Here is a 27172-nt window from a genome sequence, read left to right as displayed (position 1 = left end):
GTTTACACACGAGTTTGAAACTAACAAATCGTTCGCACTCAAAATAGAAATAGGCACCATAGTACTATTTCGGCGGTTGAAAAATAGCTTCAGGAGCTGTGTGTGACGACTGATCGAGGGTCCCTTTCTACTAATTACACTAACGTTCACTTGTATTTACTTCTGGCGAATTCTCTTCTCGATTTATCGCACCCGACCGAAACAGTGCGTCATTACGTTTTTTCGGTCGATTTCGTAAATTTGGTCGTGCCCACACCACATTGATTACAACATGTACATGTGGCCTAGCGTGAAACCGTCTGATTGAATCTATGTTCCCTTTGTGTCTGAGAATAAAGAAACAGCCGTATTGTTTGCTATTTGCTTTATTTATTATTAAACGTTTTGAAATAAATCGAAAAAGTTTTCCCCTAGATATAAATCAGTTAGAACTATGGTGAAACTTGAAAGTTTTATTAAAATTTGAAGTAGGTTATATGTGTGTTTGGAAGTTTATACGAGCATAGGTAGTAAAGTGAGTCATTATATTAACTGACAGCTATTTGGCGAAGCGCCCAGTGTGTGCGGGGAACAGTGTTATTAATTTCATAACATGAATGTCTCCTAATTCGAGTGGATAAACTAGTGAATCGAGGTTTAGTTACCGATAAATGCTAATTCTGTGCTGTTTGAGAACCAAAACGAGCCAACGACAATACGAGATCTCGTAAAATCATATGAAGTACATGCATAAAAGCAAGTTAATAATGTCGCACATACTCGTAATTAATCTGTTTTCACCATCAATAAGCCATATAAACGCCAGATATTCCTCGATGGAATTATTACTTACCTACATAAGGTAGGGTATTTCTAAGCTTGTTGATCTCTTTTACCAAGTGTTAATAAGCCCAACCTGAAAATAATCAGCTTTATTAATTTGTGTTGCTTATTCTCAGGGAGTTTAATATTTACAACCCATTACGAAATCTAACAGGACAGGTAACAGTTTTCATTATTTAACAAATGTGTTTAGAGCTCATACATGAATTAATCTGCGGATTATAATCCTGGACTAATAAAATATGGATAAGTCTCTTCAAATAATAAACATGTCACTTTTAATTCCCAAAACGGTATGCTAAAGTACACAAGCGAATTTAAAAGGTTTCAGGTAGCCATCGCTGTTTTGAGATTACATTGACTGAAAGCTGATTTTATTTTATTTGTTCGGAGAAAAAATCACCTTATACCTGTTCTAAGTATTTTTAGAGTCTCTTTTGGTCACTAGACTTACGAGTTTGATGACATTTACGGAATTCCGAAAAAAAATTAAAGAAAAAAAATTACGTACCAATTTTTTTATTGATTTAGGTCGAGAATCATTAGCATAATTACCTCCTTGAATATGGCACGGATGCAAATCAACAGCTTGTATATTGTTTATACAGTTTTGAATGATGTTTGTTCATGATAAGTGATAGACAGTTTTGTTACGGCCAACGAGAAGGTGATGTTAAAGATCACGAGTACTATGTTATTCCATATTTAAAAATAATTTCTAGTCTAGTCGACGCTCTGAGTCTATCTTTTTAGAGTAGAAACAAAAGATGAAGTTAATAGAATTCTTTTAATAAAGTAAGCTTAGCCGCTAGGCTAGTAAAATGGTAGGATAAAAGAGATTTACATTATTAGGTCGCCCAACTCAGCCGAGAGTAAGACAAATGTTACACAATCACAATCTTCATGTTTTAGTGAGGTACATCATATGTCTTAGTCGGCAGCACAAACCACGCATAAAGCCACTCTTGATGCAGACCATTTATTATCGTCCTCCCTAAAATATTGCCGAAGTACCGAGTACGTCTTTTAAGTGGTTCCAAAAAGAGCCTAATATTAGTACTAAAGTCAGCTCACGACTCTGCAAATTGCGTTTCTATTCCATCAAAAAGGTTTTATTTAATATGGAGTCAATCTCGTATTGCTAAAAATATATTTTTGCCTTTTATCGTCCATTAATCATGGGTAGCAACAAGCGCTAATATAGGCATAGTTTGAATAAATAAACGCTTTATTTACCTTTTGTGCTACTTATCTGGCTGTCAAGACCATACCACACGCGACCCGACTATCGTTTGCGTAAAGAAAACAATTTCTGTTTTATAACTGTTTTGCGTCCGGATATGTAATACTTCGAAAGTCTTAAAGTTAGCGACAAGGGAATAAAACTCTATTATTTACCGGTGTCAAGTATAAACAAAAGAGGTGACGTAGTAAAAAGTTTTGATGTCTACTAAATTATTCTATTAAAACATCTTGAGAAGACACCCACTGCATTGTGTTGACGTCATGATAATTGCAATATGACGTCATAGCAATTACATATTTTAGCCTTAAAGTCTTGACATCCCACCCTTTCGCAACTCCCTCGGCCAAGGGCTTTGGGAGAGTTGAACCGAATAAAGCGATTGTAGTACATCTATTTTAAACCAGTATACCTACAGAATAATATACAGAGTACTTAATACACGCGATTATTAAGTGACATGTCACACGGCCATCACGCAATATTATGACGCAGTGAATTTGGGGTTTCTAGGGTAGTTTGGGGGTAACGAAACTGTACCTGCCTGTAATAAAAAAATACTGTACAGCAACTTAGTCCTCGATTCATGTGAATACTAATGTGGAATTAATTTTGTATCCGTATATACGTTTGTAAGTAATTAAGTATAAGGAGTAGCACGCTTTAAGAAAGCATCAATATTTGCGTAGAATTTCACAATGGTACATTTCCTTACGAAGGTATCTGACCTTTCCCCACATCTCCTATTTATCATCCGAAGCTGTTGGATTCCAATATATCTTTCCTCAGCATACACTTGTCGGAAATATAAACGTATATTTCTGCGTTATATGGCCACTGCTTGAAGAGTCGGATGGTTGAGAAAAATACATACCCATATATATTCGGTTAGATAGTGCACGATAACATGTACATACTTTAGTAGTATATAGTAGTTGCTATATTTTTACAAAACGCAAGCTATTTAATTCCGGTCCGTTTGAAAAATCTTAAAATTCATGGAGTAAGAGTAAGTTTTTTTGGCCATAAAACTAATAATAAACATTTTCATTCCACCATCTCGGAAAGAGTAGTTTTACCCTTTGATATCTGAGCGCAAAAGCCGTTTTTATCCTCTAGAGCGGCAAAGTGATTTGAATTTAGAACATCGTGTGCAATACTCCATTTGTGACAATCTTGATAAGACTTTTCAAACAAATACATATTAAAAAAAAAAAAATACTGCTTAAAATAATTATTCAATTAATTAAGTCATTTTTATTATTGTTTTTACATAGATTTTACATCTCGTTTCATTTTTAAACTGAGTTTTCAAATAAATGAACTTTAATAGGTACTTCTTTTTAATTTGATGCTCATATGTGCGCGCCATTTTCTTGTTTCGAGTTTAGAAATTTCCTCGATAAGGTGGGATGAAAAGTTACGTGTTGCACTCGAGTGCAAATATTTTTCACCTTGTGCTCTTTTGATTCTCAACTCAATTTATTTTCACGGTATTCGAAAGTTCAAATATATTAAGGTTTTATGGATATTTATAATATCACAAAATTAAGCCCGCAGTTAAAAAGCAACTTTGCACTCTTGTATAACAAATAACTATTTTGTGATATTATAAATATCCATAAAACCTTAATATATTTGAACTTTCGAATACCGTGAAAATAAATTGAGTTATAAGTCAACCTGCCTTGACCTTAAGTATAAACTGATGCCATATTTTTTGCGCCATATAAAAAGCTATAAAACCTTACTCCATGGTACTGGTTATATTGTATGCCAGGTATAAAAGTAAAAGGAATAGATTTCAACGGTTGTAATTGGCCAGATCGTTTGTTACGAAAAAAACGTATTTCCTTCAAAGCACATTGGGTGTGGAACCCGATCGTACTTGATAAATTATGGAATTGATCATTCGCGTGTTCATAGTCGAGCTGGTTTTTCGACTCGCTATATCCTGTTATAAATGACGGACATGTATTCCTGTCGACCGTTTATCAATAGTTATCGAATCGGTATACACAATGGACAGATGATGTTCGAACTTCAAAAGATCGGATATTATATTTTTAACTGACTTCCGAACTGACGTATTTACAAGTTGATTCTACGAAAACCAATCAAGTTTACACACGAGTTTGAAACTAACAAATCGTTCGCACTCAAAATAGAAATAGGCACCATAGTACTATTTCGGCGGTTGAAAAATAGCTTCAGGAGCTGTGTGTGACGACTGATCGAGGGTCCCTTTCTACTAATTACACTAACGTTCACTTGTATTTACTTCTGGCGAATTCTCTTCTCGATTTATCGCACCCGACCGAAACAGTGCGTCATTACGTTTTTTCGGTCGATTTCGTAAATTTGGTCGTGCCCACACCACATTGATTACAACATGTACATGTGGCCTAGCGTGAAACCGTCTGATTGAATCTATGTTCCCTTTGTGTCTGAGAATAAAGAAACAGCCGTATTGTTTGCTATTTGCTTTATTTATTATTAAACGTTTTGAAATAAATCGAAAAAGTTTTCCCCTAGATATAAATCAGTTAGAACTATGGTGAAACTTGAAAGTTTTATTAAAATTTGAAGTAGGTTATATGTGTGTTTGGAAGTTTATACGAGCATAGGTAGTAAAGTGAGTCATTATATTAACTGACAGCTATTTGGCGAAGCGCCCAGTGTGTGCGGGGAACAGTGTTATTAATTTCATAACATGAATGTCTCCTAATTCGAGTGGATAAACTAGTGAATCGAGGTTTAGTTACCGATAAATGCTAATTCTGTGCTGTTTGAGAACCAAAACGAGCCAACGACAATACGAGATCTCGTAAAATCATATGAAGTACATGCATAAAAGCAAGTTAATAATGTCGCACATACTCGTAATTATAGTTCGGCCGTTCAGAGAATGCGTTCCTGACACCTGTCAGTTAGTCACGACTAGTGATGGGCACAACATAACACTGAGTTCGTTACCGTTCCTCCAAAATGAACCGCCAAATTATTTTAAGATTATTTTCGTTTTAAATTGGCGGAATCATTTAAATTTTTATTTTAGTTATTTAAGTGGAAACCAAAAAAAGGTAATATTCATATAATAAAATTGTTTTATTTATTCTTTGTTACAAAGTTACAATTTCTATGCAATAAAGTAAGTACATTGAATTGAATGTGCGTACAGAATATTAATCAGACTCCGATTCGCTTGAGGAGGTGGTGTCTTCATCATCATCTTCCCCTACATGTATAATTATATTATTATCAATAACAGAATCAATCCTGATATCTCGGTCAAAATGTTCCAAAATCAGGTTTTTAGTCTTCTCAACAACCCTTGCCCAGTCATCTCTTGTGACTTCCCCGCAGGCTTCTTTTAATAGGGTCATCATCTTTTTCGTGCTGAATGGCGGGGAAGTATTGTGGCGGGCGGCGTAACCTTTTATTTGAGCCCAGATTAGCTCGATCGCGTTATATTGGCAATGATACGGTGGAATTCTTAGAACGCGATGACCGTACTCCAGAGCCAGTTCATCGATTTCGTATCGCACATTTGCCGCTTTATTTTCTTTAACTAATTTAATTAGCTCTGCTTTTAGCATCTGCATATTTGCGTCAATGCCTTTTGCTTGTAACCAAGCCACCATTTCTTCTTTTTTATTAGCTTGGGTAGGGGGTTTCTGTATTTGAACCGAGTGATAGGAGGCATTATCCATGAATATTACAGAAGGCTCTGCTAGGCTGGGCAAAAGCACGTTCTGGAACCACTCTTTAAATGTAGTGGCATTCATTTCCTCGTGGTAGTCATTTGTGGTTTTTGATTGAAATGCCAGTAACGCGTTCTCCACAAAGCCGTATTTTGCAGAACCTGCGTGGCATATTATCAGACGGGCCCCCTTACCCATTGGTACTTTTGACGTTGACGCTTGTGTATCATCCGTCCAGGAACGGGAAACCGTGTGATTGGCGTTTAGCCATGTCTCGTCAATGAACACGACATTATCCCAGTTATCAATTTTTTTTGCTTCCCTCAAAAAACTTATCCTTTTTAAAATTACGTCGTATCGTTCTAATAAAATTTTTCTTTTGTCTGTTTTTTTATACGAAAAACCTATATCTTTTAAGATTTTGGTTAAAGCAGTTTTACCCCCCCTAAACAGTCCAGCTTCTCTTAAGGATGCCAAAAGCTTCTTCCTGTTGAGATATTCATTTCTGGAATAGTAACCATATATATGATTTCTGATTGCATCGGCGTCAAAGGTGTCAATATCTGTCACGGGTTTAGTTCTACGTTTCTTCTTCGGAGTACGTAAAATATTATCTTCCATGCCAGTCGAGCCGAACTTTTCTTTATTAATATTTGTTATCGTTCGTTTGCTAACTCCAAGCGCCTGAGAGACGCGTTCTTGTACTTGTTCGACAGGTATCAGGGGTCCGCAATTTTGCCGCTCCCGCTCAAAGTAATCTTGCAGCTTGATGATTAACTCACGGGCTCCACTTTTCAATGTTTGTCCACGTTTAGGCATTATTATGCACCAAAAGTAAAAAGAACGCAATAAAAAACACAATCGAAGTCCTATTTAGCGCCGATGTCAGTTTGAAAAGCAGAAACAGTCTTAAGGAGATGAGTTACGCACGAAGAATTTATGTCGACTAATTTATTTATACGGGCGGCGCCCTATTTATATGTGTACGCCTGCGACAACGAAAATCTGATTTTGAAAATTTAAAATTTTGAATTTGACATTTGAACTTCATTGTATTTTTCTTCATGACTATTGAAGGTTGCGAGTCGAAAAGGTTGTATGCGTTTCATGTCGCTACAAGTCCATTAAACATAAGCCGGATAATCAAATAAAAACCATAGACATAATATAGTAAACAGGACTGCGCACATATTATACTACTTACTTATTGGTGTCTATGAGATTAAGCTATGTGAGACAAATCCGAATTTGCTAAGATTATTAAACACAGATTGGTATTGAAGTTTTAACTTACGCAGTTTGTTACCTTAAGATACTAATATAAGCTTTTAATAATTAGCTGAAATTAGCTGTATTAAATTCATAAAAGTTATCTTATAGTCCATTATTTTCAAATTTTAAAAAAGAAAAACAAATCTTTTATTTTATAATATAAGTATAACTGTAAAAGAACTGATTACGATACTTGCCTGTTATTTTTAGCACAGCACTACAAATATAAAGCGCTGACATAACCTTGTAATTGCGCAGTATAGATTTAGAAAAATATTGTTTACCAAGTTATTTGACACTCAGTTTGGACCAAAATTATAACATTCATTGATTATTGATATAATAATGTTGTTTTAAATTTATTTCATCAATTGTTAAAACGGTAAACAATCAGCAAAAAATTTTTATCGTAACTGCAACGCCATTACAAAGTTACGTCGTCAGTTCAATCGCGATGTGTCAGGAACGCATTCTCTGAACGGCCGAACTATAATCTGTTTTCACCATCAATAAGCCATATAAACGCCAGATATTCCTCGATGGAATTATTACTTACCTACATAAGGTAGGGTATTTCTAAGCTTGTTGATCTCTTTTACCAAGTGTTAATAAGCCCAACCTGAAAATAATCAGCTTTATTAATTTGTGTTGCTTATTCTCAGGGAGTTTAATATTTACAACCCATTACGAAATCTAACAGGACAGGTAACAGTTTTCATTATTTAACAAATGTGTTTAGAGCTCATACATGAATTAATCTGCGGATTATAATCCTGGACTAATAAAATATGGATAAGTCTCTTCAAATAATAAACATGTCACTTTTAATTCCCAAAACGGTATGCTAAAGTACACAAGCGAATTTAAAAGGTTTCAGGTAGCCATCGCTGTTTTGAGATTACATTGACTGAAAGCTGATTTTATTTTATTTGTTCGGAGAAAAAATCACCTTATACCTGTTCTAAGTATTTTTAGAGTCTCTTTTGGTCACTAGACTTACGAGTTATTATTTATTATATGTATGTCTCTTCCAGACCTCGGGACTACAGAGTCCCGAATTTTTGGGAGGCGAACGTGGGGCCGAAGCCAACACGCTGAAGCCCTTTTGAGACAACTTTAATGAAATGGCGACACAAAACCGACGATTATCCCTGTATACACTATAAAAACGTACCCAAGGACAATCCCCGGTTCTGTGCTGAACTATTGCTAAATATGGAATAAAACTACTAAGGCTATTGTGATGGGATGCTAATGGACTAGGAATGGGGATAACTATGGGAACTATGTCACCTGCCGTTAACAATGTTTGCACACGTAAAAATGGCAGGTGGAGACTCGCCAACTCACTTACTGGGCCCCCGGGAATCAGTCGCTAAATCGCAACAAGAGGGCAACAGGTACATGAGCGGCTGAAGGGTGAGGTACCTCGGCGGACTTTAAACGCAGATCACGCGCTCCCTGTGGGTCCAGCATCACCAGCCCACTCGCCACTTACCACGAGGCACCTACCCTCCGAGTGGGCTGTTAACCCTGCTCTAGCGACTCCACTCTGACCGGCCGATGAAGGCAAGCCAAGAGGCGGGAGACCTATCCCCCGTCATTCTTCACTCCGGCAGGCCGGAGATGGGGGACAGTATACTCTCCCTGGAGCACTCGGATATATAGCCCCGCGGGGTCGCTACTCCCCGTCATTCGCGTCAGATGCCCTGCGGGGCTTATTTATTACATTATTATATTGTAAAGTGAGCGTATTATATTATACATTATAAGTAGGGCTGCCATCCGTCCGGGATTTCCCGGATTTGTCCTCGTTTGGAGGCCGTCCGGGGGCCGTCCGGGCGGGGTTTCAAGAAGTGTCCGGAGAAAACCCGGGCACTTTTCATGTAAGGAAGCACCTCATTGAATTTAAGTATATGTTAATAGTAAATGGATTACAAATTAGGTATTAATTTGTTTAAAAAAAATCGTACTCTTTCGGGGAAATAATGCGATTTACGTCAAATGTCCGGGTTTTTTTAATGTTTGTCCGGGTTTGGCGAAATTCGAGGTGGCAGCCCTAATTATAAGTGGTAGTACAAAATTAATGCTTGAGACTTTACCTAAGACATTAAACTCATGGGACGACTTTACAAAAATAAAATTCCATCATCAGAAATAATGCTCTTGTCATTTCAATTTAAACCTTAACCCTTACTAAATAAAGCTCTCTTTCCCAGCTGATAACGGAGATCAACGTGCAGTTGGCGCTGTTCCGAGACTTACTGATTCACATCGGCCAGCCTCACGACTGTCCCGAGCTGCGCGAGCGCGTCCGTCGACTGCGCCGCGCATGCGTAGAGGCCACCAAGACCACCAGTCAGCTAGTCCTACCTAATTGTAAAAAGTTAGTATGTCTTTGTGTATTATATTATTTTTATTTTATACTAGATTTCTCTCTTTTATACTAGAACTCTTCAAAAGTCCGGGATAAAAACTATCCTATGTTCTTTCTCAAGGTCAACTCTATCTCAAAGATCTTAATGCGTAACATACAGACAGTCGGAGTTACTTTGGCATTTATAATATTAGTGGGGACTCAGTTAGGTCCCCATTATACCTATTTGCGATATCTGTCTACAGATCAAGTCATTGCATTTTTTTTTTTCATTCTAGTTTGTAGATTTTTAGTTATAGAAAGTAATTTTAAGGTTGAAAATATAGTGAGCATTATTTATTTCATAGAATAAAACGCGTATATTATTTTAAAAATATTGAGGGGCAATTTACACAGCCGAAGAACGGCTGATTTGTTATTCAAATACTTATCCCTTGGATGTTAAGTTTTAACCCGATTTATTATGACCAACATTTCACAACTCGCCGACTTGAGCTAATAGCTGGGTATTTTACAAGTAAGCTGTGACCTTTTTATGACACAATTGGCACAGTAGCTGATTGATTCAGTATTTTGTAGCGTGAAGCCGCAATCATCCTCCGAGCCTTTTCCCAACTATGTTGGGGTCGGCTTCCAGTCTAACCGGATTCAGCTGAGTACCAGTGCTTTACAAGAAGCGACTGCCTATCTGACCTCCTCAACCCAGTTACCCGGGCAACCCGATACCCCTTGGTTAAGGCATGATTCCGAACGACGCAGCAAGCAGCAGTGTTGCCGCAGCAGTGCTGCCGCGACACTACTGGTCCCCGTACAATTTCTATTGGCTTATATGAGATTACATTCCGAGCTAGGCAGCAATGTCGCAGCAGCAATGTAGCGGCAGCACTGCTGCGCGTCAGTGTCGCCCTGCCGCCGCGACAGACCAGTAGTGACGCGTCTGCCGCCGCAGCAAGAGTACCTACTTGAATGTTGACACGTAAATTGACAACAAAAGGATGAATTTCTCTGACTCAGACTTCTTCCTCTTGCAACAGTATAAATAAAAGTTGGTCATCAATCGACATCTTGTCAACTCAACAACGCATCACCACGAACAGAGCGACACTGCCGCGTTGCTCGGAATCAGCGCGGCAGGCAGCACTGCTGCGCAGCACTGCTGCGGCAACACTGCTGCGGCAACACTGCTGCGGCAACACTGCTGCGTGCAGCGTCGATCGGAATCATACCTTTAGACTGGTGTCAGACTTACTTGGCTTCTGACTACCCGTAACGACTGCCAAGGATGTTCAATGACAGCCGGGACCTACAGTTTAACGTGCCATCCGAAACACAGTCATTGGTGTCTAAGATATACTTAGAAAGTAAATACAAACTTAGAAAAGTTGCATTGGTACTTGCCTGACCTGGAATCGAACCCGCGCCCTCATACTTGAGAGGTTGGTCCTTTGCCCACTAGGCCACCACAACTGAGCGTGAAGCCGCAAACCACACGTAAATCGATTCTATTGTTTTATAAATACGTGTATTTACTAATCAGCCCGCTATCCAGCCCAGTAGGTAGCTGATTAAAAATTAAACCAGAGCATAACATAAATTCTAATTTGTTTGATGTTAATTTTTTATTTATTAAAATTACGGCTCATCGTTTCAAGTCTCAGAGGCATAACCCTTATCAAAAGAACAACATAGTTTTTTTATCATCGAACGAAGCATGGTTTTACCCTTCCTTCAATTTCCATTTTCATGAGCTGTATACTTGTGTAACGTAGATATATTGATAACACCTAGTTCACCGCTCACCGAGATATGAAGCGGATCCTATTTCATTGCACATACCGAGGAATCGATCACGTAGAAGATCGAGTAGAAATTTCCGATATCTCAATCTGAGAAGGGTTTAACCGTCCTTGTTTATTTATTTGCGGCCCACTCTGTCTCTGACAGAAAAGCCATTTTAAATCAATATTGAACAGCGGCCTAACCTCGTAATCTTATAACGTAAATATTAAATTACAGAAAGTAAAAGACGAGTACCGAGTGATGCGAGTATCTAAATCGAATCCCCCTTGTGGCCGCGAATCGGTGTCAGGCGTTAGATTAATGCGCGAGCCCCACTAGATAAATGGCTGCCCGGTTAACGCAAAACAATGCATACCGAATTATTCACTAAAGCACATGAAAAACAATTTTCGGAACAATTCACCGTACTTATATGATAGCATATTCAGCAGAAATTTTGTCTTTAAAATTGAACTCTTTTGTTCGTGCTCGCTCAGGGATTTCCAGAAACGGCACCGTTTTGCCCCCTGGAGTTACCACTCCATTATTCTGCTTTATGTTAAACAGAACATTCAGTTTAATAGATAAATGTGCCGTGAGCCTTCTGTACACAGTGACAGCGAAGTACACGCTGACACCCGGCCATTTGCATTTCAAAAGGCGAACCAATTCACAGTCTGTGATCTCGAATCCGAAAGAAAACTAATTACGTCAGGAAAAGTTTTTGCATTTTGCTGCAAAGAGTAAAGACAATCTGAAGCTATGGCAGACGTTTTCATCATTTATGGAATTGATAGACAATTAATATGTTCACGAGTCCGATTTTGATTCGATTAAATTTATTTACTGAGCGGTCTAATAAAGGAGACGGCCGGCATTTATAACTTTGTACCGATGAGTTTTATTCATTGAATTCATGAAATGAAAACGAGTTGAATTTATTTCTACAAAGTAGCTATTCTGTTGTTATAATGATTGGAAATAAATAGTACTATGAGCTCTTTGAAACATGCTTTCAAAGCCTTTATAAATTATATTTATATCTCCGTTATTCGTCTATTTAACATATTTTGCTAAAAACATTTACTCAATTCTAGTGTAATTCTGGCACTGACCAGAAAAGTAATCTAGGTTCAGGTAGTCTACTAACTTAAGATCTAGCAAGTTTAACTAGACAAAACCTCAAGTGATTATCTTAAGCCAAGTAAAGCTATAGTGTTGCTAGATACCTGTAGTTTCCTTATACTTAAACAACGTGTACAGATTACATTTTCAAAAAATAAAGATATAAAGACTGTTTTGATATTCAGCAAGAATAAAGACATCTGAAACTATCGAACTGACTTCTAGATTATATCATAGTACTACAGGATGTATTAGTAGTGACGCAAATGCATATAAATCTGTACAGTATACAAACAAAGCTGAAAAAGTTATCATCTATTGTCATATTGTGCCCACTGGGATTACAGCCATGTCATGGGTTTGAGAGTGGATGGAATGACATCTCGCACAAATCCATACGGGTTCACGTCAATCTCAGACTGCCAGCGTGCAAATATTCTTCGCTACAGTTCCTATACTACTATCGCTTCAGTCCTTTGGAGATTAAAATCCATGTCAGTCATTATTGGAAAATTATAAGTGTAACTATTGCATAGCGTCCAGTTTTGTTTCACACCTACAAGAATGAATTCGCAGTTACATACTTATACTTTATCTTCATCTTTTCTATCGACTTACAAAAATATTGCAGCTACATCCATAATAATATATATAATTTCTTTAACTTTTAAGCCAGAATAAATCTTACTTTATATATAAACGGCTTCGTGCAAAATTGTTCGGAATGCCCGTTATATTCAGATGCACGCCAGTTTCGGATGCATCCGACGGCGTACGTAAATCATCTTTGCGAGTGAATCTGAGCCACGGAGTAAGGAATAATAAGCGGAGATGCCATAATGCTGGTAGGTCGTACGGTGGGCATGACTAAAACGCTAACTTACGAGTGAAGTAACGTTTGGGTTATTTAAGGCATCTGTCTACGATTTTTGGTAATACAAAAAATGGTCGGGTCGAAAGAAAGCGTTTAATGGCGGAAACAGTAACGTCCCTCGACCCTGCACACCCGCATTTTGGCGCGGTAGTTTCTTAGGAGATTTCCCGTTATGGCACCTCCGCTAGTTTGTTCTCCATGATCTGAACAGTCGCGAACGTTTGCTGTGGGAATGTAAAAAGATATTTGTTATGCAGGTCAACGAGCGACAGCTGTGCGGAACAGCCGCAGATGGTGCTCCTGTACTTCATGGCGCAACTCTTGCTGCGGGAACTCGCCAAGTGCCACCGATTAGTTCAGCTCGTGCCAATGGATATGACCTCTTATTATGGTACGTTACCAATATTAGCTTTGCATTTTATGCCATTGACTAGCTGTTGCCCGCAACTTCGTCTGCGTGGGCAATATAGAATAGTCAAAATACTACTTATCCCGTAGGTGCATTCTTTCACGTGACAGTATAATTAGGATTAGCACTTAGCAGTCGCATAGATTCATTGATCAAGGTTGTGTTGTGGATGTGACCATTTATCTAAACAAAAGAAGTAAAGTTTGTGACGTTGTTCAGCCAATTTGGAAAATTATTACGTATGGTGCGTAAATAATTTTCACAGGAAACAGCTATAATCTATGTCTACATGCTTTGAGTCTGACAAAGCTGTCATTTGTACATTTTCTGCAGCTGCTGCGACTAATCAGAAGCCTGAAAGTCTGTCAGTCTTACCATAATATGGATATCGTCTTGTATAGTTGACTGGATTGTAGATAGGTAGTCGCTCCAAGCAAAATATTGGTACTCAAACAGATTCGGTGACTGGAAGCCAACACCAACATAGTTGGGGAATAGCTGGATGGATGATAAAATGAGTCATCATCATCAGCAGGCGCATAGGGTAGGATAGTTTTTTGAGCACGCGGGGCTCGAGTTGCGTTCTTACCTCTTCGCTTGCTATCCCCGCCGCCCGCTAAACGCCTTAGCAGTTAAACGTCAAGGAGAGCGGCGCGTGCGCGCCGCGAGCGCGCTGCAAATGCCGCAGGGCAGCAAAACGCGACGCTCACGCAACGCAACGTGGGGGAGGCCTATGCCGGGACTCCACCGAAATGTTTGCATTAGTTCACGAATAGGCAAAATGTACGTATCTGTGAGAGTCCACTTCATGTGTTCGTACTTGAAACCTGTAGTTTTGCCAAGATTTTCAGAATGTACGCTCGCAATTTGTCATTTCTTGGTGGAGCCAGCAAATCAAAAGAAACATAAGTGTTGTATACTGTGCGTCACTACCGCACACCGGGAAAATTTCGCTCTTGCGGAGGACGTTTATATACCATATTTTGTGTCACACATAAACAGGACGACAGTAAGTATCCACCGAAACACTTTCAAAGATCTGATGAACGAACAAATCGGACCTGACTTGGTCACCTGGGGCCAATCAGAGCTCTATGAAGTGATAATACGCTTTGGCTCCTACTGTTATTGTGGTTTCTGAAAATTTATTCACCTCATTCAACGATGAATGTAATTCTGATGGTACTATTAAGAACACTTGCTTAGCGCAGAAGCTGACGTTGGCAGGTCAACTCTTTTGACTTCTCGAATAGGATACCATTGGTTTTTGTGCAATGCACACCTGCAATGCATTCTGGATCAGGATAGGATATAGGTGGATAGGATTTGCAACAGAGAACAATTCTGTCTTTGTGATTAAATGACATCAAACGTAGTTTTATATAAAAGGTGTTTTTTAGGGTTTTTAGACTTGGCTCGGGTCTTACTGAGACTGTTCGTAATCGTGAACAGTGTATTTGCGATCAGAAGTTGAAAGTAAGCATGTCTCTGGTATGCGGCGCGTAATTTGTACGTTTTCAGACGCATAAAGCATTTTACGTGTGTATGGTATTAAGTAGAGAGAGCTCCCATTTCTTATCTGCACTTTGTATCTGGGCTTGTTTTTAAAGCTACTGAATCCTACATTACCTTCCTCACGCTTAGCAGCGCTTGCGAGAGATAGATCCTCATTTCTTCTAGGATTAAGTTTACATATTTTGCATCAGAAAAATAATTAAGGTCTACTTAATACTACTCACTCAAAGTAATTTGTTTTAAGGCCACCACATTAGTGGAAGATAAGCTAAACTATGTTTATGAAAAAATCCTGATATGAACTCCATCTGTAACTTTAAATGATAATTAATTGTTCCACTAAAGTCATCATTTTTGACATAATGTTCAAAAAATAATTTAGATGGCACCGTTTTAAATTTGGCTGAGAACTATTAATTTTCTTTTCATCAAGGTATTGGTGAATTACGGAAAATACACAACTCCATCTGTTGAAATAATAATCCTCTATAAAGAATGTATGGTAATATTGTAATTTACCACCTCGCTCCTTTGACCACAGATGGAGCTACTTTAACCTTGGCTAAACAAAATTTTCATATTTTTTTTCTTCCGAAGTTACTTATAAAGGTGTGATTTTCTGTGTAAAGAATAATAATAGGCCGATCAACTAATATAAGTACAACATTCAAATGTACAGTTTTGACAAACAGATTGTGTGTCGTAATATTTTACATCTTGAATTCACAAAATTAATCATATCTTTTGATAGAGTGAATCGATTTCGATGAAACAAAAACTAAGTAATACCACAAGTTACGTAGAATTTTTGTATATAAGCATTGTCTGCATTGAATTCGTAGATTTTACGTGAATCCCGAACAAACAAACAGATAAACAGACAAACAGACAAACAGATAAACAGACAAACAGACAAAAATGACAAAAATGATGGAAATGGGTTCTGTTAGTTATCCTTTAACATGCTGGCTATTTTTTTTGTCAATTTCTTCAATGTACAAAAATTACTTTTCTACAGATTTATTATATGTATAGATATGCCTTTTATCTTAAAATATATATATCTTCAGCTAACAACCATAATTCGAGTTCAAAATTTAATAAACCTGATAACTAACCGATATTAAAAAGTTACGGTTTAAATCCTATCAGGATGCAATACTAATGCATATTAAATCACATATTGCATGCAGCTGTTGTAGATTACAAAATACCTACAACCAGATAACACTGAAAAATAAATTACTCAGGTAAACAACATACCAGAGTATCTGGTCGAATATACCACACCATATTTCCCGAGGGTGTCGTAACCGCTGAATAAAGGATTACACCCGTATTAGAAGAATGGCCAGCAACCGCTTATCTATTAATAATAACGTTCTAAGAAACCTTATCTATCTGCCAATTGTGGCCATTACAACAATATCTCCCGAGAAAGATTCCTGAAGCAGTAAGAAAGGTAATTTAGAAAAGGACATTTGTCACGGTGACGATGTATCCAGACTTCGACCTATAATTACCAGCGAGGAATCTTATAGTATTATCTTCTGGCCGCTTATCAAAATACCGAAGCAAAGTTTGGCAAGGTCTAAGTATCGTCCGTTCCCTAACGACGGTAGCTCTTTTTATTATACTGCTACCTAATTAATTATTCAACAAAGTTAGAACATTATTTTTTTGGTTGATCCAAATTTTTATAATATTGTTCAGTTTCTAATTTTCTACAGCAAAAAAATATATTAGCATATCAAATGAAAACAAAGTTTAAACATTTCTGAAACATTGTTGGAAGGCTCGATTATAAATTCATTTGTAACAAAAGTTTTTCTTCTTTTGGCATGTTTGAGAAAGGAAACGAATTCGTAGAGTACATTAGAGACAGGTGTTTATCTTCCCTCGTTTAGAGGCATCTGAGGGTAATGGGATGGCAGACAATAAGTGATTCACCTGTCGATTAGAATGAACGACCCGTTTCGGCTCCTCTCTGAGCGTCGGCTAACCGGTATTGGAAAACTGTGTAGCGGGTAATGGTTTTTAATTTACCACATTGTGTCCGTTTAGATTGTCTATTATTTATTTATCGTTCATTGTATTTCAGTAAACAAAATGAATTACAAATACAATGTACAATGGACGGCCTTATCGCTAAAAGCGATTACAACCAAACGGACATGAAAGATTAAAAACAGACAACAGACAGACAGCGAGCGAATTACTAAAAGTTACGAGATAAAGCAGAGGGGATTATATTAAAGTTACACACACACATGTATAGACATACATACTATGTAGGTGTATAAGTGTGAAGCTTTCGGCGAAAATGTAAAGTGAAAAATGCTTTAGTAGCATTTCAACCAATTCCTAACTTTTATTGCTGTTTTACTTTTTTTTGTTCTTCTCAGACTGGAGTGCTAACTTATCAATGTCACTGTAGAAGCCCTAATTTTTAAAAGCAATCTCTTTTTCCAGTTTCAATTGAAAGCAACTTTTTCTCAAACATCAAGAGCCACACTTTCTTCTACATCACCACTAAATTGTATAATAAAAGTAACACTTTAATAGCTTGCTGCCACGAACAATTAGCAGCAATTAATCACTGCTAAAGACACAGGCCGCGGAGTTCGACTTGGCCAAAATTTCCCGGAATAATGTTACTTATTTCCGCTATTTGTAAGAGCGAAACATTACCGCTTGTAGGAGTAACAAGATCAAAGATATTTACGACACAATACCTGTGAACATTAACAAAGGCTCGCGGCAGAGATGGTCGTCATTCAGACTGGCGGTACAAGCATCTGCTAGCAATTGCATTGAAACTCAAACCAGCGTCGCATTCGTTCGTGTATAGGTTTAATATTTCCTTTGAAAGCCTATTCGGTTAGAATCCGCAGATAATACGGAGTTGGTGGATGTCGTTTGGACTTCTTTCCAATTTTTGATTCTACTTCGGCGTAAGCTAGAAAATGCACTGTTCAATACCCACCCAACCTATTGTTTTGTTACTAGAGTAGTAGTATACTACAGTAGGACTAGTAACAATTCAATTCCATGCGAGTTTGTTCAATGTTTTATTTATTTGAATGAATCAAACATAACGTAATAATTTAGGGGCTGTTAGGCTAAGTGCTTTACAACAATAACGCGTTATTTTTAGCCGTCATAGCCGATTTCATCTGTATTTTATCCATTTCCAAACCTCGTATTTGTGTTGACGAAAAAATACAACTTTGTTTAGATAGATGACGTACGTTCGAATGCCTTTGACTTTTTGTACAAAATGTTATGTTTACAGTCGAAATTATACAGCATCATGAAATGTGATAATAATACACAAATTCTCAACATTCACAATATAAATTATTCACAATAATTACATTACCATTTTCATTGTTGTCATTACACTTTTCAGAAATTTTAATATTGATGTTATATCAACAAATACCTGAAAGCAAAGCCTTTATGACCGAAACCACAAACAATAAAACAAATTGTTTGTTTCATCGCCATGAACTCTGACCTATCCAAGAATTGTTACAAGGTCTGATCGAGAGCTGCGGGATTGTATGAAAGAGTTACCGAGGCCCTGGTATTTAAAAGGCTAGAGAAGGTACATGATGGGTTTTGGTCACTAAGAGTCTGACACTCCCTCAGACTTCTTCAGACTCTCCCTCGCTGCTAGCCCACAGCGTTAGGGGTTATTTGTTCGCTTAAATCTTCAAAACTACTCAACCGATTTTCATGCGGTTTTTTTTAATAGACTAGGATTAAAGAAGAAGGTTTATATGTATAATAACATTATATTAAATAGTGGTTAAATACTGTTATCCCGTGCGAAGCCGGAGCGGGCTAGTTTGAGAATAAAGGTCTAACCAAGTGCGTTTACACAGAGAACCGGGCCGGTCCGTCCAACTTCGGCAACGTCATCAGTCAGATCCTGCTCTGCAAGCAGATCACTCCTGACTTCAACCAGGAGGAGTTGTGCAGCATCGTGAAGGATACGCAGGAGATCACGCGGATAGTCAACGATATACAGGAGTATTTGCCGCAGCATGAGAACTTAAATCACTTAGGTATGGCTGTTTATGTATTTGTTTTAATTATAAAAGCCTCATAAAGAGAGAGAACTTCGTGAATCTTTGCTTTGTGATTAAATTGTTAGGTGTCGTGCTTTTAAAGTTTAAACGATAATTTAATGAATACAACAAATATTCAATGAAAAATATAAAATTAATTGAAAAAGAATCCAGTTCATCTATCCCCGAGAGAATGTAAATATTTCCTATGACTATACGCACTCTAAATAATTAAAATCTAAATGGACATCAAATAATTATTAAAATTGTTATACACATTAACAAAATATCACAAAGTTAAAAAAATATACAAGAAAAATCTACTTTAACTATAAATTATTTTAAATCCCAGCTTAAATCCGAAAATATGTACTGCAATGCACAAAATATTTCATTTTCAACAAAAAGCAATTTAATGAGACACTTTATATTTTGTAGAACCATTTTAAAGCCATTACAATGCGAACAATCCCGTATTAATTTGTTATTCCAGCGAAACAGTGCTCTCAGGATTTTAATTTATAATAACATTCAGATCAAACATGAAATACACTGCGTTTATATTTCGTGGAGCATCGCTTTACAACCATTTACGTAGAAATGATTCTTGTATACTCGATGTCACTGAAACACTGGGCGAGTAGCAAACATTTTAGAGTACTTACACGATTTAAATATTAGGATTGTGAAACGAAAAACTATGTTTTTGTCAATAAAATGTTCGAATTAGTTTTGTATCCAACAGATACTACGCCTTATTGTATTAATTTTGTGTCAAAAATATTTTGATAACTGACCCGATTCCATCCTTAATGTAATTTCAAACGCAAATGCCGGAAGGAGTTTCAGTGTCTGCGGCGTGGCTATTGTTCTTCACACCTCCCGTCGAAACAATACTGAAATAGGTACATTTACTCTGGCAGGTTAGCGCATTACCAACAACTATTTAACTAAAGGGATTACGAACTCGCAACACCTTCGCATTTTCCTTGACATTAAGAGCTCTCTGTAACCAAGGAGCAGAATAGTTTTTCTATCCTCCACTAAATATCTTCTTACAGTATAAAGCTGTTGGCCCAACACAATCTATGTAGTTACAGACTATTAGCGCTGCGAAAGCCCTTTCCGCGGAAGTTATGTGTACAACTGGGAAATAACACGCGTAGTCATCGCACTAAATGTGAACTTGTGTTAATGTGGGCAGTTTGTCTAGGGACGAAGAAATATCTGCTAATTTCAGGCCTTGATATAACCCACCTCATTACGAGAGAAACCGTCACTTGGGAAAACTTTATTTCCTTTGAATATGACAGCATAATAGGTAAAATGTAAAAACTCTTTTGAAAACTTGGTTTAACTGAATAAAGTCACTACCACGTGAAACTTTCATAAAACTGTCGCAGCAAATGTATTACGTGACATCAAAACTATCTCAAACACTCAACGCAAATAGACATTTAATATTTCATACGTTAGACACTCACAAACGAACGTAAGTAACTCTGGGCGTGTTTTGCAGAGAGCAACATCGCGCTGAAAGGCGACGACGTTAACGGACTGTGGAGGAATAAGCGAAGAGGATCCTTGTACAAAGGCATGGGAGTGCTTTGTTGCGTGTCGCGGCCCAACTACCTCTGAGGGTGACAGGGCTCGCCCGCGCGGCGGCTCGGCGCCCAAGCGGCCATCGCCTCCACAGCGTGCTAGAGCGCCGAGCTCTCGCGCAGTGATAGTGAATGTCGAGTGACGCTACGTGCTGTGCGCTAATGAATGGGTCCATTACATTGTTTAATTAGTAACTGATTAGTGAATTGATATGTTCACAGTGGTTGATTTGAAATATTATTATCACATAATTGTAGTTCAATTATAAATAAGTATTTTAATAGCCGTAAGTACTGCATACATTCATGCATAGATTATATTATTATGAATTGCCTGGAATGGGATCAATTGCGTTTAAGTAGTATATAATACAAATAATTAGTATTGTTTGCACCATGGGTCATTGCATTGATGGCTGTGTCGTGTTTATAATTTCCATTTTCTATATTAGGTTAACTTTTTTACGCGATTTCTATGTATGATATATTCTCAGTTAGGTAGATATCTATTTATATTTAGTTTGGTAGTTGGGTTTTTCCATCCCTCACTTCATTATTTATAGCCTAGAAAACTATCTCGTATGCTGTTAGATATTCAGAATAGCCTAACGTTCAGTAAGTAAACTCTAGTCGGGTCACATCCACCATCTCGTCTTTGTCAACACTTTGTGACTTTTATTTTGTCTAGTCATTATAGATAATCTATAGCTATATCATACTTGTAAATAAAATTTATTTATATAAAACTTAAACCAAGATATACTCTATCTTTTAGTAGATGTGTTTTTTTACCTAATTTGATATTTTAGTACATCTCTAGTTTTACCTAAGTAAATCAAATACCAAATAATTAGCTGGCTTTAGATATTTCAAGTACTGTACAGTTTTATTTTCATCGATGGCCTAGTCATTGTTATGAAGATTAAACTTGAATATTCTAGTCAATTATTGTATTACCATTAAATTGCTAAATTAATTAAATTAAGCATGCTAAACAATTAATTAATAGGTAAAACTTGTAATTACGTAAGACTTTTTGGAGTTAATTAAAATGGGTACATCATTTTAAATTCACATTGCCCGCTGGCTGTCGGACTACCGAATAAAAATAAATGAATAGGCCTGGGTACACACTTAATTCACCACGTGCACATAAGCCGTGAACACACACGCGTCCGAACAGCAGAATCCTCAAAAACGCACAACGCATAATACTATGAAAATGCGGATTTGTTTCCACTTCCCACGTCCAGCGCTCGCGTGTTCGCTTATAAATTGCAGATGAGCCTACGCACAATGCGGATTTTTTATGATGTACACTCGGGTTTATATTACGTTTTGTACGTACTCATGCGTTTGTTATGACAATTTGACACAAATTATTTGATGCAAAGTAAAGAGTTAAGTTTGATACTCCACATCATTATGTACCTTAGTAAGAATTCTAATAGCTTATTACGTTAGGCATGTATGTAAAACATTATTGTATTAGTCAACTGTTGCCTAAATATATCTATATAAATAAATAATAGCTATTAAATAAGATGTAAAACAATAAGTAAAATATTTATTACAAGTGGATAATTGTTAAATGAAAATAGGAAATATTTATTTTAATGTAGTGCACTGCAAACACAGGTACCTAATAAATAATTAATTTAAGTAATTAGCGCTCACGCAATTAGCTACACGATATCATTAATTTATCAATAAGCACAACACGTAGACACAAACAATTTTGTATTACTTTTCTATCCTTCATCTGTCGAACTATAAATTCATATAGCCTAACGGTTCAATTTGTGTAATACACTATTGTAATAATCCACTTACTAAAGTGAAGACTGTGATATACTCGTAATATAAAAATTATTATTATAGAAGAAAATAATTATGCATTAGTAAAAACGTAATTGAATTACAAGGCAGTTTTAATTACTTTGTGAACCCAATTTAAATTTTTAGGAGTTAATTTTGGATGCACAACTCGTTAAAAGGCTTTGTCCAGTGGCGCGAGGCGAGCCTTGCGGAATTGTTACAGCTTAGTTGTGCTACTTTATCCTCTAAAACTGAGCATAATAAAACCATATTTTAAAACGTGAAAGCTAAATTATACGTGTCTGGTTTTATTATGAGGAAAATCCGTGTAGTGCTATCAAAAGCCTTTTGTGTAAAGAGGTTCTACTAGTTGGGCACAGCAGATTTTCTGATAAGGACGCGGTGAGAATACCCCAAAGCTAAATGTAATATTTCATCCAGTACTTAGTGAGATATTTTGTGATTGAAATAGTTTCGTAAAAGTTAAACATTGATAACGTAAAATTATTACTGCTAGACTAACATTAATCATTGCCGATAAACTCTCACTTGACAGATAATCTGCTGGGAATTCTTTTGGCTCCGTAGGGTTAAACCTCAATGTGTATAACTATAAAATTTCACTTTATCTTCATTACTGTTGTCTGAGAACTTTTTCAAAGATAAAATTTTCAGCCTAGACGACTGTGCCACTAATGTTTGGAATTGCAATTTTTAAAAGCCATCGAGATTTTAAAAGGAGCTCCCAATGAGATTGTCATTTGTTTATAACTAGCGTCAATTTTAACAGTAAAGTTGACTTCAAGAAAGAAGAAGGCCTGTAATTTCCAGTACCTCTATAAAGAAGCACCATCTTTAAGAATATACAAGGTAAGACGATCTATATGTACATTGTTCATGTAGGTACGTAAACATGGAAGCAAGTTGCACGTAAGCCACATAATCCGCCCACCGGACGCAGCCACAAGTTGTTGCATTAAGTCACTTACATAATACATCTAATATGCATACTGAATACTGGATTGAACTAGATTTCATTGACGAGTTTGTGCACTGGCTTTTCTCTAGTTCTAGGTATCTGTAGTTTGTTACAAAACAGGCTTTAAAAATTCAAATACAACAAATACGGATTTTCGGTAATCTTTCATCATAATGTAGGATAGCTGTTTGTAACTATAATACCAAGACGACCATGGATTTATAGTTGGATGGATCGATTAAATATAAAATAATAACCGCGAAAAAATCCGTAAAAGTAGTTTTGTTTAAATGTCTAATATTCGCGTAAGTGTCAGAAATCAACCTGCTTTAAAAAACAGCGAAGAAATTGAATCAGTGAGCCAGATTTCTACGTACATCATTGTAAGTATATTACATATTAACACTAACAATACAAATAAAAAGGTTTAATTAAAAGTTATGCTCAAAACACAAAGCAAACTATTCGCTGCACAGATTTGGTGTTAAAATATTTGAGGAAACGCTCGACCATTGGATAACTTTGTCTAAAAGCAAGCAGGTGCAAACAAATGGATATGAGCCATATTTTATCCGGCTAACCAAAATTGTTTCAGCAGTTAAACTAAAAAACCGCAGCAAATTTTTGCGGCGCGAAACCTAGTTACGAAATAAACCGGTGTTATTTAAACAACGGCATTATAAAGGATTGCGGGGAAATAGCACCTCATTTCTCTTGAATAAGTACCTCCAGCCTTGTTTCAATAGGCAGGAAATAAACATCTTAATTCGCAAGCTTTGCACTCTAATTTTGAAAGAAAGTAATTGAATATTTTGATGCGAGAAAATGTTAGGATATTTGTCTATGAGATGAATCATGTAATCATACGTAAATGTATTTTTACCCGACCTTATTCACAAAATACTTATTTTCCGTATTATATCATAATTTTTGGGTATTGTCTTATCTCGGCAGCTACATCAATTTTCGGAATCGTCAAATATATGTCAGTGAGTGTATTCCATCTACCGCTATGATTATAATTTTGTTTATACCTACTAACCTTCCAGCGCTGTGAATTTAATTGAAAATTGCATTCAAATATTTTGATTTGGTATTTCTCCTTTCATTCTTTTAAAAACATGGCACAACTCGTTTTCATTGCTTTATTTATAAACATGAACTTGCGATGCATGCAACCTATTTGTTTCAATTCGTTAAACATACATCACTGAAAACATTTTTCGTAAAACAAAAGAATCGTTTTCAAAAAACTCGATTATTTTATAAAAAATAAAAAACATGTTTTATTGATGATCATAATGTTAATCGGGAAGATGGTCAGTTTATTGAATAACAGTTCTATAAATGTTTACAATGCCTAAAATCTTTATTAAAAAGGTGTTTCGAGTTTTGACACATCATGCCGTAGATATACATAAAAATATAATTTATTAATTTAATAGGAGAACCACATTAATATATAAAAAGGAATTAATTTAATCATCCCTCTCGTATATGTCTCCTCTATGACGTATGTATGGTATAGACGTGTGTCCAGCCGGGTTGCCACCATTTCGTGGTCTTTTCCGCCCATAATCATCGCCCATTGAATCTCTTCGATAATCTGCAAAATAACGAAATATAAAATTACACCAATTTTGTTTCGAGATTTTTATCAAAACCATGCGAAACATCCAAATCTGTTAAGCCTAAGTTTAAAAACTTAGTTAAAAAACAAACAGTCACAATTGCTTTCACGTCAACAATATTTCCCTGAAGCGTTAAAGACGTATGAAATTGCCTACTTGTAGAATGCACACGCAATATGCATTATCGATGGGCGTGCCATAGCCACATGGCCGCATCGGCCCCATCAGGACAATGATTAATTGCTGCGTTAATACCGCAGCTGTTGTCATACTCACTCTTTCTGTATGACCTGGACCGCCTCGCACGGTCGTCTAGAACAAATCCTTTGTAGCGACGGGGCTTCTTATTCACTGGACGAGACATTTTCGATGAAGACCCAGACACCAAAAGTACTTTGGAAATCCTAAGTAAAAATTTAAATTACGTGACAAAGGTATAGGATTTTATTTTACGAGAATATTAAATTCTTAAAATAAAATGCAGAGTCACTCAACGAGCACCAATTTTTTTAAATGTACTCAATCTACCGATATAGACCTTATTCTTAAAGAATAATAAAGTAGAAGGACTTACAAATCATTAAGTGCATTCTTGTTCTTGCTTCTTTGAGCAGCTTGAGGATTCAAAACTACATATATTTTAGAATAATCTCCAAGACCTTTTACTGCATCATTTTTATAATTGTTTAATTTATTTAAACTCAAAGCGGGCGATAAGCGTTTCTGTTTTTGGTAGCCAACTCTTTGTTTTGCTTTGCGTTCTTCTTCAATTAAACTTTTCGAAAATAATTTATCAAGAATATCTTTTTGTAGATTGTTAGCACCATCAGAATTGTCACGCTTATCACTATTACTGCCTAACAGTATAGGTCCTAAATTTGATTTTTCACTAAGGTACGAATTACGATCATTATTTCTATGTCTATCATTTTTTTCATTAGCTACTTTTTCTATTAAATCTATTATACTTTGTTTTCTTAGCCTTTCAAGGCGATTATTATCAGAATCATCATCGTTATCTGATTCACTAAGGCTATCATCATCTGAATCGGAATCTGCTTCTATAAGTTCTTGACGAAGCTGAATTCTGCCCTGCTTACTTGTTCCCGAATTAAGTCGTTGCTGCTGTATCAATTCCAAAATTTTATTTAAGTCCAACGATTGAGCTGGAACAGTTTCTATCACTGCTATAACAGCTGAAAATATATGTATGTATTAATTTATATACCTGCTTATTAACCATGCTTTTGTGCCACTTACCGAGAAACAATATTATGAGGTTCGACATTATCGGAGCTCAGTCGAAAACCTCGTGAAAAAATTACTTTTGAGCTGTTATCGAACCAGTGAACTATATAAATTTACACGGCAATTTACAATTTTCATTTCCTCTTATCGCATTCGGCATCACATATTTATGAAATCTGTAGCACTTTGGTAAACGCACGCGATTGAATTTTAATCCTCGACGTTATTCATTCACTCGTAATAGTTATCGATAATATCTTCAAACATAATGTTAACATCAAATTAAGTATATTCATTTGATAACCCATGATAACGTTCGTATATTTTTAAACGACGATTATAAACCAAAATAGCTGAAAACATTTTGGCTGAAATGAGAAAAAGTCCGGTACCTACGGAAGAGTCTCACATTCCTTTTAAATTATATACTTTCTTTAATTTCACGGATCTGTCTGCATTGCAGACATTTTATTTAAATGAGAATAACTGTATTGTTCACTCGAGAACCGCACTAAACAAAACTTTATATGCCGGAGTGAGTCGCTGCGAATTAAAATTCAAGAGAGAATTACTGGGGATGCATTCAAAATTTATTTTTTGGTATTTTAATCCGTCAATTGAAAAATATACATTTTTCAGAAATATTACACATTTGTAGGTCGTTAATATCATAAGAGTTTTAAGGATATTTATTATAAC

At 36.5% G+C, this 27172-nt stretch overlaps 2 protein-coding genes across 2 annotated transcripts in view; one reads left to right on the top strand and one right to left on the bottom strand.

The window, feature by feature from the left end:
* The window catches only part of LOC124631263, an 80453-nt gene extending 57735 nt beyond the window's left edge, over positions 1-22718 (top strand). Inside the window, exons 2-5 of the mRNA XM_047165568.1 lie at positions 9261-9427; positions 13454-13587; positions 19011-19193; positions 20716-22718. Of these exons, the coding sequence (XP_047021524.1) occupies positions 9261-9427; positions 13454-13587; positions 19011-19193; positions 20716-20834 (603 nt within the window). The 3' untranslated portion in view covers positions 20835-22718. The remainder of the gene's footprint in view (positions 1-9260; positions 9428-13453; positions 13588-19010; positions 19194-20715) is intronic.
* A 2303-nt stretch (positions 22719-25021) lies between these two features.
* LOC124634632 (suppressor of Mek1-like) lies at positions 25022-26522 on the bottom strand. Its single transcript, XM_047170290.1, has 4 exons — positions 26486-26522; positions 25800-26421; positions 25502-25629; positions 25022-25200 (listed from the first exon to the last, which is right to left on the bottom strand). The coding sequence occupies exons 1-4, from the start codon at positions 26511-26513 to the stop codon at positions 25073-25075; spliced, it is 906 nt and encodes a 301-aa protein (XP_047026246.1). The 5' UTR covers positions 26514-26522; the 3' UTR covers positions 25022-25072.
* Between the last annotated feature and the right edge of the window lie 650 nt (positions 26523-27172).

This window comes from Helicoverpa zea, chromosome 1 (assembly GCF_022581195.2).
Source record: "Helicoverpa zea isolate HzStark_Cry1AcR chromosome 1, ilHelZeax1.1, whole genome shotgun sequence".
NCBI classification, from domain to species: domain Eukaryota; kingdom Metazoa; phylum Arthropoda; class Insecta; order Lepidoptera; family Noctuidae; genus Helicoverpa; species Helicoverpa zea.
Note: the sequence above shows the minus strand (reverse complement) of the source record. Positions and strands in the feature narration are given on the sequence as shown.